This window comes from Chamaea fasciata, unplaced genomic scaffold (genome assembly GCF_029207755.1).
Source record: "Chamaea fasciata isolate MVZ Bird 193981 ecotype frontalis unplaced genomic scaffold, bChaFas1.0.hap1 SCAF_30, whole genome shotgun sequence".
NCBI lineage: Eukaryota > Metazoa > Chordata > Aves > Passeriformes > Sylviidae > Chamaea > Chamaea fasciata.
The window spans coordinates 1,939,958-1,955,744 of record NW_027094115.1 but is presented as its reverse complement, the minus strand read 5'-3'; the positions used below and the strand labels follow the sequence as shown (position 1 = coordinate 1,955,744).

Here is a 15,787-nt window from a genome sequence, read left to right as displayed (position 1 = left end):
CTGGTGGGCTCTGGGGCCGTTACTGGTGGGGGTTACTGGCCGGCCATGGGACCACTTTGTGCAATGCCACCAGTGCTGCTCCTGCTGCTCCTGGAGCTGCTGCAGGGGGCTGGGCAGGGCCCCCCCGAGCCCCCCACCCGCCGGGACTGGGCTCAGCCATGGGGGTCTCTGTCCCCTGTGGGTGGGCGGGCTTGGTCCCAGATCACAGTCCCGCAGCAGCTGGGGGCAGACACAGAAGGAGTGGCGGGGCTGAAGCAGGCACGGTGCTGGGGGCTCCGGGGAGGCCGGGAGGAGGAGGGGAGATGAGGTCTGCAGCTGCAGAAGAGGGCTGGGGGAGTACAGATGTGGTGGCAGCTGTAACGTCACCACAGCAGAGCTGCCAGCACCACGATGGCTGCACCCTCTGTGTGCTCCCCCTTTGGTGTTCACAGCAGGACTCGCTCGGATCGTGCTGTTTCCAACTCCCTGTTCCCAACTCTCCCCTTCTCTGCTTTTCTGTATGCACAAGGATGCAGTGTCCTACATCCTGAGGATTGAGGGGAGGCCCTACACCATCCACCTGCAGCAGCAGTGAGTTGGCCCTGACGTTGCCCTCCCTGGCAGTGGCTGCCCTGCTCCCTGGTGGCTGCAGGACCTGCCAGAAGCTTTAGAAGCTCTGGGAGAGGGATGCTGTTGCAAGTACCTCACTTTGCACCTCTCTTGTAGTGCCTTTTTATCTGATGATTTCCAGACTTACGTGTCCAGCGAGCAGGGATCTCTGCGCTCCGATTCTGCCCACCGTGAGGTAACCTGGCCTGCCTTTGGGCTGTCTGTGCTCCGAGTGGCTCTGCCCGTGGCAGCTGGTGGGTGAGGGGACCTCCTTCCCAGCCATGGAAGGGGCTCCCTGCCCTCTCTCGTGTCACAGGGAGGCTGCCACTACCGGGGGTACATCGATGGCTTCCCCAGCTCGGCAGTGACCCTCAACACCTGCTCGGGGCTCAGGTAAAGCACCGGCCCTGCCCCTGCACTGCCCTCCCCGTGGGCACTGCCCAGGCCTTTGCCACGGGGGCCGGGGCTACCCTGGCAGCCTGGCCTGGGGCAGCTGTCCCAGAGCCCAGGAGCAAGTGGCCGGTGCCCTGGCAGGGGCTTGCTGCAGTTTGAGAACGTGAGCTACGGGATCCAGCCCCTGGGCTACTCCCCGGCCTCCCAGCACGTGTTGTACCGAGTGAGCGAGGGGCAGAAGGAGCAGAGGGGGCAGAAGGAGCAGAAGGCAGAGGCCCTCCCGGCCCACGGCCCCCCCGAGGGAGGGCTGGCCGGGCTGGCAGCCTGGGAGGCGTTGGACAAAGCCCACGGGGATGACGAGGTGAGTGCTGCCTGTTGTCACAGCGCTGCGGGCGTCCCTGTCCTGGGAGAGGAGGGGTTTGGTTCTGCTGGGAGCTTTGGGCAGACACTTGGACACAAGCTTTGAAGGGACACTCGAGCAGCACAGCCAACAGCAGCAGCGAGGCAGCCAGAGAATGCAGAATCTGTACTGTGAAGCCCATTTCTCTTTTAGCCCCTCTCGGCCGCTGCACAGTCTCCCAAATACCTCACAGTGTACGTGGTTTTGGACAAGGCTTTGGTAAGTCCATGCCAGCTGCTTTTTCCTTGTCTTTGCCTGACTTCTGTGAGCATGGAGGGGGTGACAGTCCCCACCTTTTCCATGGATTTGTTTTCCATTTTGAAAAGTTACACTTCCTGTGGATTTTGCAGGAAAGAAGGAACATGAATTTGTAGCTCATGTCTCCATGGCTCAGTGTTGGGAATAATTTCAGTGTTCCTTCACTGTCATGCTTCACCCTGGTAAACATCTTCTCTGCCCTTGTGCCCTCTTGGGTTATTTTTCAGTACAACTACATGGGATCAGACCCGAATACTGTGACACAGAAGATAATCCAGGCCTTCAATTTAATCAACAATGTGAGTTCTTAAGTCTGGTTTGTGAGATGGGGGATGAGGGGGGATGTTGGTGTTAGCAGGGGCCACCTCTCTTCTAGCTGCTTTTAGGTTTAAGAGGATCTTATGTAAAAAATTCCATGTTTCCTGAGAAGGTTTTTCCTCTGGACACGTGAGTCTGCCACAAAAGAACATCTTTCTGGTGTGATGGCCACGTCTCGTGCAGGTGTACAGATAACCAGGCAGTTTGCCTCAGGGCAGCCAAACCCCTGCATTTTGAGGACTCCTGAGTTGCTTCCCTCTCTGTGCAGCAGATCCCTGATCTCACTATCCAATTAACCTGCTTACTCTCAGGTGCTTGTAATCAACTTCCAGTCCTGTTCTTTACTCCCTGGTGGTCTCAAGGTTCACCTGTGTAATGAAAAGTTATTCCCCAAACCCCTAACACTTCTTATGAAGTTATTGGACTTTGGCTCAGGCCTCTTGCTGTATCTCTTTACTCTTTAGGTGTGTTCATTCCTTTTGGCTACAGATGTCATCGAGGCACTGACAGCAGCAATTCACTTTTGTTTACTGTGTGCAGAGTAGTGACTGCGTGGAGGGAAGGTGCCAGAGAAGATGTTTCCTCTCTTATACTTTCAGATGTTTAATCCCCTTAATGTCACCATTGTGCTGTCCTCCCTGGAGCTGTGGGCAGAGGGGGATAAAATATCGACAGCAGGGGACACCGATGACCTTCTACAGCGATTTCTACAGTGGAAACTGTTGTCTCTGGAGCCACAGACACACAACATAGCCTCTCTCTTAGGGTAAGATAAAGGTTCATTACGGTTAAAGGTTCTGTGGTAGCAGTCAGTCAAACCAATGGAAGCTGAAATATAAAGGATTCTTTTGACAAATGCTTTTTAAAAAATCCGTGTTTCCTAAATCCTTAAAGTATTTCTTCCAAGACGTTCCTCCTGGCAGTGCAGCAGCTGCAATGGTGCCATCCATCCCTTGCCACCCGCCCAGGCAGAGGAGATGGGAATGGTGGCAGCCCCCAGTCCCTGCCCAGCCCCAGGCAGACCCTGGGGACAGCAGAACAGTTGGGGGCACCAAGGGGGTACAGACCCCCCTTACCACAGCGAGAGGGTGTCCCTGGGACCACCAGTGACCCCACCTCTGCTCCAGGTACAGGGACCACGGAGCGTTCATGGGAGCAGCAGCTCCAGGAGAGGCTTGTCACAGAGACGCTGCTGCCACAGTGGCCCTGGTATGGCCCCAGCTGTCCCCTCCCTGTCCCTCACCAGCCCCATGGCTGTTACCCAGCCGTGGCAGCAGGAACAGGGGTGGGTGGGAGCGTGTGGGAGCATCTGTGTCCAGAGCAGGGATCTCAGCTGTGCCAACTCATCTCTCTCCTCCCTCCAGTACCACGGGAACGTGACCCTGGAGTCCTTCTCCGTCCTCCTGGCGCAGGTGCTGGGCCACAGCCTGGGCATGAGCTCCGACAGCCCCCGAGGCTGCAGCTGCGCCGGGCGTGTCTGCATCATGAGCCCCGAGGCGCTGTGAGTGCCCCTGGGGCTGCGGGGCTGGGGCACATCACCCGGGGGACAGGGATGCTTGTGTGGTGTCCCCTTGCCAGAGGCGTCCTCTACAACTGTCGCTCCATTGCGAAAAGTGCAACAGATCAGACTCACAGACCCATGGAGTCGCTCAGGCTGGAAAAGGCTCCAGGACCATTGAGTCCAGCCTTGACCAGTCACCACCTTGTCAACCGCACCAGAGCTCTGATACTGTGTCAGTCATTTCTTGAGCACCTCCAGGGATGGGGATTCCACCACCCCCCTGACCCCTATTTCAGTGAAGAAATACCTGCTTTCATTCCTCTCAGAAGAAAAAAAGGAATTAATTAAATAGCGATTTACTGCTTAATTTGACAAAAGAGACCTTTGCTCTCTAAAATGAAGGTACTTCAGAATGTTTTTCAGTCTCTGTTAATAATGAGCAGTAGTTCAGGTGAATTAACAGACCCCTGGGCCATTGTCTGGACGAGCCCTTGACTTGCAGAGCTTCGGAGGGAGAGAAGGGCGGTGAATGTGTAACATATAAGCCGGCAATTGCTCTCTTTCAGACATTTCAGTGGGGCAAAAGCCTTCAGTAACTGCAGCATCAGGGACTTCGAGGCCTTCCTGAGGCGGGGCGGAGGCGCGTGTCTGTCCGGCAGCCCGCGCCTGTCCCGGCGGAGCGGGGCCGTCTGCGGCAACGGCGCGGTGGAGGCGGGCGAGCAGTGCGACTGCGGCTCGGCGCAGGTGGGGCCGGGGCCGGGGCGCTGCATCCCCGCACGTGTGCTGCGGGTGCGCGTGGAGCCACAGCCCCGGGCACCGGGGCCCCAGCGCGGCGGGCAGCGGCCCAGGGAGGGTTCTGCCGGCTTTCACTGTTTCCCTGTGGCACCGGTCTGGTGGCAGCTCTGCCCGTTTGTTCTGCTGGATATTGCTCAAGCGATGTGGGGAGAGGAGGAGGAGGAGGAGGAGGAGAAGCTCGGGGGTACAACAGGATAAAATAACACGGGTTTGCCTTGTGTCCCCAGGAATGCCTGAAGGACAGGTGCTGCACTAACGTGTGCAGACTGAAGCTAAGAGCAAAATGTGCCTCCGGATTATGTTGTAAAAACTGTCAGGTAAGGCACATTTTTATAATTATCACAAAATCGTTATTTACTCTTGGACAAATGGTATGTTCCCGCGCTGAGCTCCCAAACTCTGTGCTGTGCAACGGGAAAGGTTCCTGGGGTTGGGCTTCCCGGCTCAGCCCGTGGGATCCCCTGGGGGAATATTACTGGGAGACTGTCGCAGGCAGCGTCACCCGTGTGTGGTCACCTGCGGCCTCACGGGGACCCTGAGGCCACCGTCAGGAGCGGCTGTGCGGGCTCAGGCTGGCCGGCGCGGGGCCGCAGAGCTCCTTCTCCTCCTCTGCAGTTCAAGAAGAGGAACACGGTGTGCCGCCCGGCCGCCGATGCCCAGTGCGACCTGCCCGAGCTCTGCAGCGGCTCCTCCGCCAGCTGCCCCCCGGACGAGTACGTGCAGGACGGGCAGGACTGCGGGCAGGGCAGCGGCTACTGCTACCACGGCCGCTGCCAGTCCTCGGAGCTGCGCTGCAAGCGGATCTACGGGAGAGGTAACGGGCTCTGGCGCTGCTGGGGGCGCGGGTGGCCACAGCACCAGGATGCTCAGTTTGTGCCCGAACGCCTCGATGCACCCACCTCGGGGCACCTGGAGAGAAGGCGCAGCTTCGGGAGAGCATTTCGAGCTCTCTTTCGGCTCTGATTAACAGAGTCCCCCAGTGCTTCGCGGGTAACAGCGGAAAGAACAAAAAGCAGATTATTTTCTGTGGGCAAACTCAATTAGAGAACTTCCCCATTTGCTGCTCCCCTGCTGATTTCTGAGGTTCAGTACTGCTGGGGGTTTAGGCAGGGATAGGTGTTTTCTCTAATTAAATCATGAAAAATGGAGTTATTAGATACCGTAATGTGTTCCTTTGTGTTCCTTTTAACTGTACCAAACGTTGTTGCTGAATGTAGATTCAAGGAATGCTCCCGTGGTGTGCTATGAGGAGATCAACGGCCAGCGGGACAGGTTTGGGCACTGCGGGCTCAAGAACAAACACAAGTACCGCATGTGTATGTGGAGGTACGCTGGGGGGGCACGGGCTCTGCCAAAATCCATGTTTAATTGGGATTGGTCAGTCGAGAGAAGGGTCAAGGCTCCAGTTTATGGTGAGATTTGTGAAGCAATAAATACCTCTGTGCGTGTTCTCCTCGCCATGGTGTCTCTCCTTATGTCACAGCTCCTCCCTCGGACTTCCCAGTCCTGCTGATGTTTTCTCACCAGACTGTGCTGTTTAATGTCCCAGCGTTCATCAGGCAGTGTCTGCGTGTGTTTGACACGCACCCTGTGCAAATTGGCTTTCCAGGGATCTCAGGTGCGGGAAGCTGGTCTGCACGTACCCCTCCCTCAAGCCCTTCTCGTCAGGCACCGCTGCCGTGATTTACGCCCGAGTGCGGCAGCACCTGTGTGTGTCTCTGAACTACCCGGACGTGGCAGCATGGCTGGATCCACTTCTGGTTCCTCCAGGGACAAAGTGTGGCTCTGGAAGGGTAAGGAAATACTTTGCAATCATCTGAAATGACAGATAGAAACTGCAAATATTAACAAGATCATAGAAACGCTTGTTCTTGCAGCAGTGTGCTTGACATTTAGAAACGCTGTAAAAACTTGCAAATGTTGCATTAAAGGTTTGGTGGGGTGTGAGCACTAAGCGTGACCTGGCTCCAGCGCAGAACTGTGGCTTCTTTGTCTTTTATTTTTTTAAATGGTGTGTTTTCCTTTCCCTTTGGGCCACAGCCTGATGTGGTGAGCGCTGTATGGGTGAGGCAGTGCTGGGCTGGAGCTGCCGTGGTTTTTCCCAGGTGTGTATAAACAACACATGTCAACCACTCTCGGTGCTGGGATCCAAGTGTGACAGCAAAGCCAACTGCCACGGCCATGGCGTGAGTCCCGCGGGGTGCCGGGCTGCGGGCGGCCTGTGGGGTTCGCTGCACACCTGTCCGCCCTCCCCTGGCCCTTCCAGGTGTGCAACAACAAGGGCAGCTGCCACTGCTCCTCGGGCTGGCAGCCCCCGGACTGCCGGAGGAGGGGGTCGCGCCGGGGGCGCCGCAAGCTGGCAAAGGCAGGTGAGTGCGGGGGCTGCGGGGGCGTGGGCAGCGCTGGCAGTGCCCGTGCCCAGCCGGGCTGTGTCCTGCCAGGCCCGCAGCGAGCCCTGGACCACGGGGAGAAGGCCTGGCTGGTGCTGGGCTCCAGCTCCATCCTGCTCGTCCTCACCGCGGCGCTCGGGCTCGTCCTGTGGCGGCAGCAGGTGCTGGGGCGGTGCCGCCGGGAGCAGCCGCCGGGCACCGAGGGGTGAGTCCGGGGGTGCAGGCTGGGGGACAGGGCTGCGCCGCTCCCAGGAGGGCTGAGGGGATCCCTGCGGAGGGAGGGATTCCCATGGGCACATGGGGACGCTACCCAGGGCTGGGGCGACCTCAGGCTGAGGCACTCCCTGAGTCAAGTCAGCACCAAGGCACCGCTGTAGGTCCCCCCACAGCACCAGCCAGAACATGGACAGGGGGCTGGAGCCAGACCTGGAGAAAAATCTGGAGGCAGACCCAGAGCTGGCCCCAGAGCTGCAGACAGAGGTGAAGCTGGAGATGAAGACGGACACAGACCCAACACCAGAGCCAGCACCGGAGCAGCACCGTGGGCACTAATTAAAGATGTTGGGCAAAGCTGGTCATGGCCAGTGCCCCGCAGTATTATGCTTTCGTAGGTGTGTTTTTTGTCAGAGTTAACCCTGCTCTTGGGCCCTGGGGGCCACAGCTGCTGAGACTGTCCCCTCTCCTCTGTGGCACATGGTGGTGGTTGGGCTGTGAAGCTGCCCCATGCTGGGGACCGTTCAGCAGGGTGCTCGGGTGCTGTGGTGCCTCGGAAGGGGGCCTCTGCTGTGTGACTGTGGATGTGTGTGGCTCATGGTCCCCCCTCCCGGAGCTGGTGTGTGGTGGCTGCGCTGCTGACTGCGAGGGCGTCACCCCCGTTCTGTGTGTGAAATGTGTTTCCTGCAGTGCCCTTGGACCTGCAGCCCACGGAGATGTCAATCCTGTTTGTACCCTGGCCCTTCCCTTCCCATGCACTCACAATGCCCCTGGCACTCACGGGGCTGATTTTCCCCCAGAAAGCTGCTGTTTGGGAAGGCCCTGCTCGGAGCATCCTGCTGACCCCCCCTCGGTGGTGGGACCCCACTGGCAGCCCCAGTGACCCCCAGCACGGTGGGGAAAGCAGCAGCATCCACTGTGTCTGGTGCATCTCTGGCTCCTGCCTGCCGCAGTCGGGTCAGCGGCCCACTGCTCACAGGTTTGGCACTGCCAGGATGGTGGGGACCCCAGCCACAGCAGCAGTGTCCCTGAGCTGCTGCCCCAGGCCGGCTCCCACCCCACGGGAGCCTGGCAGCCCCTCAGGGCGGTCCTGGGAGGGGTCAGTCACAGCCCCAGAGACAGGTCCCACAGGGCCTTCCCAAGGGTGGATGCCCCAGAGACAGAGTTTAACGTTTGCTCCTGGACAAGGCCTTATCAGCGACCTTTAGCCGTGTTTGCTCAGCCCCTGCGGCCATTGGGCGGCCAGGCCCGACCCCCAGGACAAGGTGCTGCTGCTGGCTCAGCACACGGGGGTGGCCAGGCAGAGCCTCGCGCAGCGCCCAGCAATGGAGGCCAGCGACGACACGGAGGAGCCCCCGCTGCCTCTGGCACTGGCCGCGTTTCAGGTCTCCGAGGAGTTTGGCTTCCTGCTTCCCGATCCTCTGGTAGGAGCTGGCTCGGCCTCCCCTTCCACATGCCACGGAGGCAGGCAGGAAAATAGAGGGGCTGGTGAGCGGTTTTCCGGGGGAGCTCTGACTGAGCATCTTGCTGTAACGCTTTGCAAAGAACAACGAGGAAGGCAGGTGCTACTTTGGCACAGGCAGTTTCACAGGACAAGCCCCTACCCTTTCAAATGAAGAAAGCAGCTGCAGCAGGCAGCACAGAGGAGAGCTGAAGGAGCTCTGCCCTTTACACGCTGGCCTTGGCTCTGCAGAATTTTGGGGAGCACAGAAGGGCAGGTCTCCTGTGCCCACAGTGGGGCTATTTCTTACTGGCCTGGCTCCACAGTGCGAGTGGGGGGGACAGACAGATTGTCTTCACCATCCATTAATTTGTGACCACACAGGCTCATCTTGCAGGAGGGGGAGCCAGACACAAGCCGGCGGCGGCGGCGTGCGAGGCTGGGTGGGTGCTGGGAGCCTGGGCACGCTCACAGCCCTCCCTGTGCCTCTCTCCACCAAGACAGAGCTGCCAGCCCCCTACGGCCCCTGGATGGACATCGCCCACGGACTGCCCCAGCTGATCACGAGCCATCAGCTCCGCTCGCGTGTCCTCCAGGTATGGAGTTCTCCTTCCTGCCCCCAGAGCTCTCTCGAGCCTTGGTCTGACACAGCAGTGTCTGAAACGTGCAAAAGCAGCAGGGATGTGTGCTGAGCCAGGGCTGACACCAGGCGACAGCAAAGTCCTAACATTGGCACAGGAATAACTCCGGCACCAGATCCAAGTGCTCAGCAGCCAGCAGGGGCTGGAGCAGGGGCTGGAGCAGGGCCCGTCCAGGTGTCACAAGAACCGTGTCTCATCCCAGCCGTGCTCCCTGCCAAAGGAGCACAGGTGCTCCATCAGCTTCCAGTCAGGCTCGACCTTTGGGCACACAGGGATCAGCTGCTCCCATGGGCACCCCAGCACCAGCAGGAGGGATTCCTTTTTGAGGAAAATCCCATGGATTACTGGCCCTGCTCACAAACCAGGAGCAGTGCAGCAGGAGCGAATCCTGCAGAGCGGGTGGGAAGGGAGGCTTAAAGGCAGGGGACAAGCACTAGGAGGGCTCCCCTGGCTGGCGGGGCAGGGGCCCTTGGCATTGCTGCCTCTGCTCCTGGCTCCCAAGGGTTTCCCTGGCAGATGCCACAGCTGAGCACCCAGCACCTGCGAGGACGCGAGCAGCTGCACTTGGCACACCTGGTGCTCAGCTTCATCACCATGGGCTACGTGTGGCAGGAGGGCGAGGAGGGCACCGTGCAGGTAAAGGCAAGGTAAAGCAGGTTCACCTGCTCCCTTAGACCGTATCCCAAGGGAGCAAAGCCCCTTTCCTGTGGCTGCAGCAGGAGCGAGTCCCCTCCTGGCTGGCTGCTGCCTGCAGACAGGCACCTTTCTGTAGCCTGACACCATCCCCATCTTCCCCTGTGCTTTGTGCCGCTCAGGTCCTGCCCCGAAATCTCGCTGTCCCCTACTGGGAGGTGTCACAGGCCCTGGGCCTCCCACCCATCCTCAGCCACGCAGACTTTGTGTTGGCCAACTGGAGGAGGAAGGACCCCCACGGGTAAACAGGCAAATGCCAGGGATGGAGCGCGGTTCTTCCTGGGGTTGGGCAGCAGTGGTGAGCACGTGTTGGGGACAGACTGTTCCCAAACTGCTCCAAAACCTCTTGAATCCCACCTTTGCTGGGGTCAGCCTCACGGGTGTGGACACAGGAACTCTGTGGGGACATGGGGGTCTCTGGGAGCAGCCCCTGGGGACAGCTCCTCTATTCCCTGCAGAACACAGACCATCACTAGAACAATTTATAATCTCTCTCTCTCTCTCCTTCTCTTGTGCATTTGTTCGCCATAACTGAAATGCCTTCAGGCCTCTGGAAATTGAGTAAGTAGTTAATGCTCATTTGTTTTCTAACGGTGTTGATTTTGTTTGGATTGGCTCAGCTCTCCAGCAGTGCTTGGGCTGAACCTCTCTTGATGTGTGCACACAGGAACGGTGTTTGTCACACAAGTGCCACTGTGATGACAAAAGGGGACTGTGGCAGAGCCACTGGCTGCTCTGGCTGCACAGACACAGTGGCCGTGGGCCATGGGGAGGGCACGGGGGGCATGGCAGGGCCCCTAACCCAGAGCAGTCCTGCTCCTCTTTCACTCTGTGCCAGCTCCTCTCTGCACAGGGTGCAGATAAGAGGCTCTGGAGCCTGGGATGGTTTTGTTCCAAGGGCTCAGTGGGTCCCACAGTGTGTAGGGAAATCCCGAGCCACCAGCCCCCCAATCCTTGGCCCCTTTGTGCAGGAACCTGGACACGATTATCACACTGCCTGGGGGAGAGAGCCTGCGGGGCTTCATCCTGGTCACCCTGCTTGTTGAGAAGGCAGCTGTGCCTGGCATTAAGGTGGGTACTGCTGTGTGTCGGGGCTCTTTCTTACCTGCACTGCAGAGTGCCCGAGGTGCCCCCACCAGGTGTTCCTGTCCCCTGAGCCTGGGCTGGGGAAGGGGCAGGGCTGGCACGGGTGGCAGCAAGTGTCCAGAGCCGCTGTGCACAGACATCCTGGCCCTTTGTGACTCCCTCCTCCTCTCGCAGGCAATCACCCGGGCCCTCGGGGCCGTCCTGCAGCGCGATGGGGACGCCCTGCACAGAGCCCTGGAGGAGCTGGCAGGGGCCATCGAGGCCATGAGTGCAGCACTGAGGAGGATGCACGGTGAGAGCAGCTGGTGCCTGTGCCCGCTGCAGCTCATCACACACACTGGTGTGACTGCCCAGCACCTCTGATCTGTTCGCTTCCTCCTAGACTATGTGGATCCAGAAGTCTTCTACTCTGTGATCCGGATCTTTCTCTCTGGGTAAGTGCAGCCTGTTTCCCTTCAGAGCCACTGTGCTGGCAGCTCCCAGGGCTGGGGGAGCTGGGAATGTGCAGGGAAGGGGCAACCCAGGTGGGATATGGAGTTCCCCAGGGCAGGGGAGGGACCAGCATTGTGTCTGGCAGTGATGCTACCGGAGCATCATGATCCTGTCCCTCAGGAATTCCTAGGCACTGGATCAGCTGGGCATGGACTGTGGCCAGGGGCTGGGGTCTGCCTCCTCCAGCTTCTCTCCATCCCACTCTTCAGCTCAGCCCTGACAGCCCCAACAGCCAGAATTGTGCACAAATGAATCTTTTCTGCTCTTGGCAGAACGGATTTGACAGAAGAGGAATTTCTCGTTACTTCCACACTGTGTACACAGCTGCAAAGCTGAGTGGAGGCTCTTCCCACTGCGAGTTAGGGAAACACCCGTAACAATCCTCCTGCTGCTGCTCTGTTACAATTCTGTCAGCTGAAAAACAGAAAATCCCCCCCAGTACTGGAAACACGGTTTGGGCAAGGCAGAGCCAGGGCCCCAAGAGCCTCAGCATCCCTGTGGGGCTGCAGCCTTTGCAGATGCTTGGTTCCAGGCTTCTCAGGGGGGTTCTATTTTTATTTCTCTCCATCATCTCTCAACATTCCCAAGAAGAAGGCTCCATGCTTTGTGATTAAGTTTCTCTCATTTTTTATCCAAGCTGACCTCGTCTCGATGGTCATCAGCTTGGGAAAACAAGCCTTGCAAATTCCCTTCTAAGAACTTCCCGCTAGTAGAGGTTACTATAAATACAATCCTGGGAGAACTAAAAATATTCTGGTATTCTGGATGATGAATCTATTTTCTCCGCAGTTTGTGTAAAATCTGTTCCTGTAGCCCAACAGACACTGCAGGCAGCACTGAAAGCCTCGTGGAATGGTGCATTCTGCTAAAAGTCAACAGATATTTTTGTGCCAGGCACTTTATCTCCCTGAAATCATATCTTCTGTCTCCATTGGGTGTGAGCGCTTCTCCGTTTCGGCACAAGGGGGGCTGACAGGTCTGAGTTCAGGGGGTGTGTGGGAGGCACCAGCACTGCTGGATCCCGACCTGCCCAGGACCAGCAGCTTCAGAGGGAGGAAATCCCACCCTTGCCTTGTTATCTGCAGAGATAAAGAGAGGCAGGCTGGCCTGGCCTCTATTTGTCTTTTAAATGCCTTTTAAATAAGCCTCCACCTTGAGCAACAACAGCAAAGGAAAATCCAAATTTCAGGGGCTCAGAGGAGTGTTTGGGTGACCACCTGCTTCTCCAAACAGCCACTGGCATTCAAGGAATTGATGTAAAGTGCCACTATTGCCCGGACAAGTGCCCCCTCCCCTCCTGCACACCTAAGGCAGCTCTGCTTGCAGAACCCTCCCTGGACTGGAGCAGGAGGTGTAGGCAGGCAGGGCAGTGTGTCCCAGCACCACGCCACAGGGTGCGCACCAGGGCGTGGAGATCCCAGAGAATGCTCTTCTGGCAAAGGAAAATTAAGGATTTCTCCTTACACCCGCTGCCTCACTGTGTGCTTTGGCACAGTATTTGATTTCCAAGCTTATCTCCTGTTCGAGGAAGGCTGACATGGCTGAGTTGGAGGAGGAGACCCATGGGCTGGGCCAGGAAAGTTTTGCTCAATCTTGCCAGCCCAAGGCCCCTTCTCACCGGCCCGTCCCCAGCCCCCTGGCCGCTGCCTGACTGCCGTGTCTCCTGCCCAGCTGGAAGGACAACCCTGCCATGCCCCACGGGCTGGTCTACGAGGGGGTGTCCCCGGAGGCGCTGGCCTTCTCGGGGGGCAGCGCGGCGCAGAGCACGGTGCTGCACGCCTTCGATGAGCTCCTGGGCATCCGCCACCGCCAGGACACTGGTGAGCCACCAGCCTTTCCTTTTCCTGAGCAAAGGAGGGGCAGGGGAAGGGCCACAGCGATTGCCATGACTGTGCCGGCTCTGTCAGGCAGCAGGACGTGTGCCCGTCTCATCCTTGGCTGGGACCAGGCTCTGCCCAGTTCCAGGGAGGAAGGTTATAAACGTGGCTCTGGCAGGGGCTTCCTCACTGTGATAAATTCACAGAAGCACACATCTGGCCTCTCGCACGTCAGCTTTTTGCTGAGGTTCTCTCGGGGCCCAGAGATGAGGGAGCAGAGGGTGCAGGCATCCTGCCAGTGAGAGGCCATTCATAAAGCTTCACCTTAGTCCAGCCCACAACAGAAATATTGACCAGAAATTAGCAAAACCACTTTACCAGCAAAAAAACCCCAACAGCCCAAACGAAACGGCTGGGAGCAGGGCTAAAGCCTGCCTTTTCGGGATAGCGCCAGCCCTAAAGGAGCACTGATCTGACAGGGGTTTTCTTTCTCACTTAACTGGAGGCAGAGCAGAGGAGGCTGTGCAGGCTGTCAGCGGTCCTGCCAACTGTGCCGGCCCCGCAGCTCCAGGCCAGCTTCTCTGCCAGAGAGTCGGGGCCTTTAATCCCCTTACCCACAACTTATTCCCTCCTGTGCTGGTGTCCTGCAGCTGCCTTCCTGCACAGGATGAGGGACTACATGCCCCCGGCGCACAGAGCCTTTGTGGAGCGCATCCGCGGCGCCGCGTCCCTGCGGCGGCACGTCCTGTCCTCGGGGGACGCGCGGCTCCGCCTCGCCTTCAACCGCTGCGTGTCGGCGCTGACGGGCTTCAGGTGCTACCACATCACCATCGTCACCAAGTACATCGCCACCGCGGCCGCCAGGGCCAGGGCCAGGCGGGCAGAGCCGGGGGCCGGCGCCGGCGCCCCCGCGGGAAAAGCCCCGGCTGCCCTGGAGGATAAAGGAACCGGCGGGTCCCACATCTTCAGCTTCCTCAAGAGCATCAGGGACACCACCAGGGAGGGCATGATCAGTGCCTGACTGCCCCGAGGGCTGCCCAAGGTGGGCGCAGGAGGCCAAGGCGTCCGTCTGCAGCGCACAAGCCAAGATCCCAAACCTCCCGTCGGCAGCAGCCTTCCCCCTGTGCACGGCGGGGACGGGAGGGGCCGCCGGGGCTTTGAGGGAGAACTGCCGCCGCCGCCTCCCCACGGGCCCGCAGCGGGCTCAGCATCCTGCCCCGGCTCCGGGACGGGCTCGGTGTCCGCCTGCGGCACTGACTGAGCACAGCAGCCCCGGCCGCAGGGCGCAGCTGTCCCTCCCAGCCCCGCCGCCCCCGCTCCGCCCCGGCCGTGGGGCCGTGGGGCCACGGGCCGGTAAAGCGGCGATTCCCCGGTGGCGCCGGGCCCGTGTCCGGCTCCGGGGGCGAAGAAAACCGCGCTGCGTGCGGCGCAGCCGCTCCCCGAGCGCAGCAACGGAGCGGGCACGGGGAGGGGGCGCGGGTGCGTGCGGGGGGCGGCGACGGGCAAAATAAAGCCAGAGCGGTGTGAGTCTTGTTTTGATGCAGAGAACGCCTGGGTCTGCTGGCAAACTTCTCATCCAGGTGGAGCTAAGGCCTGGCTGCGGCCCGACTCTGACCGGGGGAGGAGGGCGTCCCCTAACTTATTTTAAACAAAAAGAAGAATCCCGGAACGACACGTGCCCTTTAAGATAATTGCACAAAGAGATGGTGAAGTCTATAAGAAGCCGGCTATAAATATAGTAATAACATTTTATGAATAATGCCTATTACAGACCCAGTAAATTTACATCGTGTAATCAATATTATCAGCACTATCGCAGGGGGCTGAGACAACACTTTTCTAAACAGTTACGTACTTCTGGCCTTACAATGAAGCAAGGACGCCGAGCCGCACACCCAGGGGGATTATCGGACTGCTGGGCTGGCTCAGCGTCCCCGCCCGACGACACCCGCGGGGGGAAACGGCAGCACAAAACCCTCGAAAGACCGCGTGTAGCGAAAGGGGAGAAAACAGCGAAAACAAACACAGAGAAGGTTAAAAGGGCACACAGCGCTTGTGGCTCCCACAGGAGCCCGGCCCGGCAGAGCTCCGGGGCTGCTGCAAAGAGACCGGGAGGGAATGGATTGGAACTGTGAGCTCCGGGAGGGATCGGCATTGGAACTGTGAGCTCCGGCAGGAGCCGCCGGGGCTGTGGGGAAGCCCGGGATGGAACGGCATTGGAATTGTGAGCTCCGGGAGGGAATGGATTGGAATCGTGAGCTCCGGGGGAAGCCCGGGAGGAAACGGCACCGGAACTTTCAGCTCTGGGGAGCAGTTGTGTTGCAGGAAATGTTGTCCTGTTCCTGCCCCTGCGCAGAGCTCCCGCGTTCCGTGCGGAGCTGCGAACCGGGCGGTGCCCGGGGGTTTTCTGGAGGATAAAACTCACCCGTGCGGAGCTCCCGCGGCCACCGGGGCCACCGCCCGCCGCCCGCCGCCGCGGCCACGCGTGCAGCGGGGGCCGGCCCCTCCGCGCCGCCGGGGGACACTGTTTCCCGCCGGAGGCATTTTGCCGAGGCGCATGCCCGCAGATCCGCACGTGGTTCGGACGGAAAAGTTTCCAAGTGTCCAGAACAGTTTTTAATTGTCTTTTCAACATGAAAAACTGAATTGAAAGGTAATTCTGCCATCGTGCGTGGGGAGAGGGAACGGAAACGGCGCTGCGGACACAGGAGATAGTGACCGAGAGGTCTCTGGAGCCCGCAGCAGCTGCGGTCCCTTCAGC

General features: G+C 59.2%; 2 protein-coding genes across 3 annotated transcripts; both read left to right on the top strand.

Annotated features, from left to right (window-relative positions):
* Window positions 1–45: 45 nt before the first annotated feature.
* ADAM32 (ADAM metallopeptidase domain 32) lies at window positions 46–7,230 on the top strand. Its single transcript, XM_066206083.1, has 19 exons — window positions 46–240; window positions 509–570; window positions 706–784; window positions 905–981; window positions 1,123–1,342; window positions 1,535–1,600; window positions 1,867–1,938; window positions 2,557–2,723; window positions 3,085–3,166; window positions 3,322–3,458; window positions 4,025–4,202; window positions 4,481–4,570; window positions 4,869–5,067; window positions 5,471–5,579; window positions 5,863–6,046; window positions 6,359–6,439; window positions 6,520–6,622; window positions 6,695–6,848; window positions 7,021–7,230. Exons 1-19 carry the CDS (start codon window positions 46–48, stop codon window positions 7,193–7,195), a joined length of 2,430 nt encoding a protein of 809 aa, XP_066062180.1. The 3' UTR covers window positions 7,196–7,230.
* Window positions 7,231–8,160: 930 nt separating this feature from the next.
* On the top strand, window positions 8,161–15,445 carry LOC136302818 (indoleamine 2,3-dioxygenase 2-like). 2 transcript variants are annotated; one of them, XM_066206394.1, is made up of 10 exons: window positions 8,161–8,280; window positions 8,798–8,893; window positions 9,455–9,574; window positions 9,754–9,872; window positions 10,178–10,192; window positions 10,603–10,702; window positions 10,892–11,009; window positions 11,100–11,151; window positions 12,881–13,029; window positions 13,677–15,445. In XM_066206394.1, exons 1-10 carry the CDS (start codon window positions 8,182–8,184, stop codon window positions 14,045–14,047), a joined length of 1,239 nt encoding a protein of 412 aa, XP_066062491.1. In that variant the 5' UTR covers window positions 8,161–8,181; the 3' UTR covers window positions 14,048–15,445. The 2 variants fall into 2 exon arrangements, with proteins under 2 accessions (XP_066062491.1, XP_066062492.1); XM_066206395.1 differs by lacking the exon at window positions 12,881–13,029.
* The last annotated feature ends 342 nt before the right edge of the window (window positions 15,446–15,787 follow it).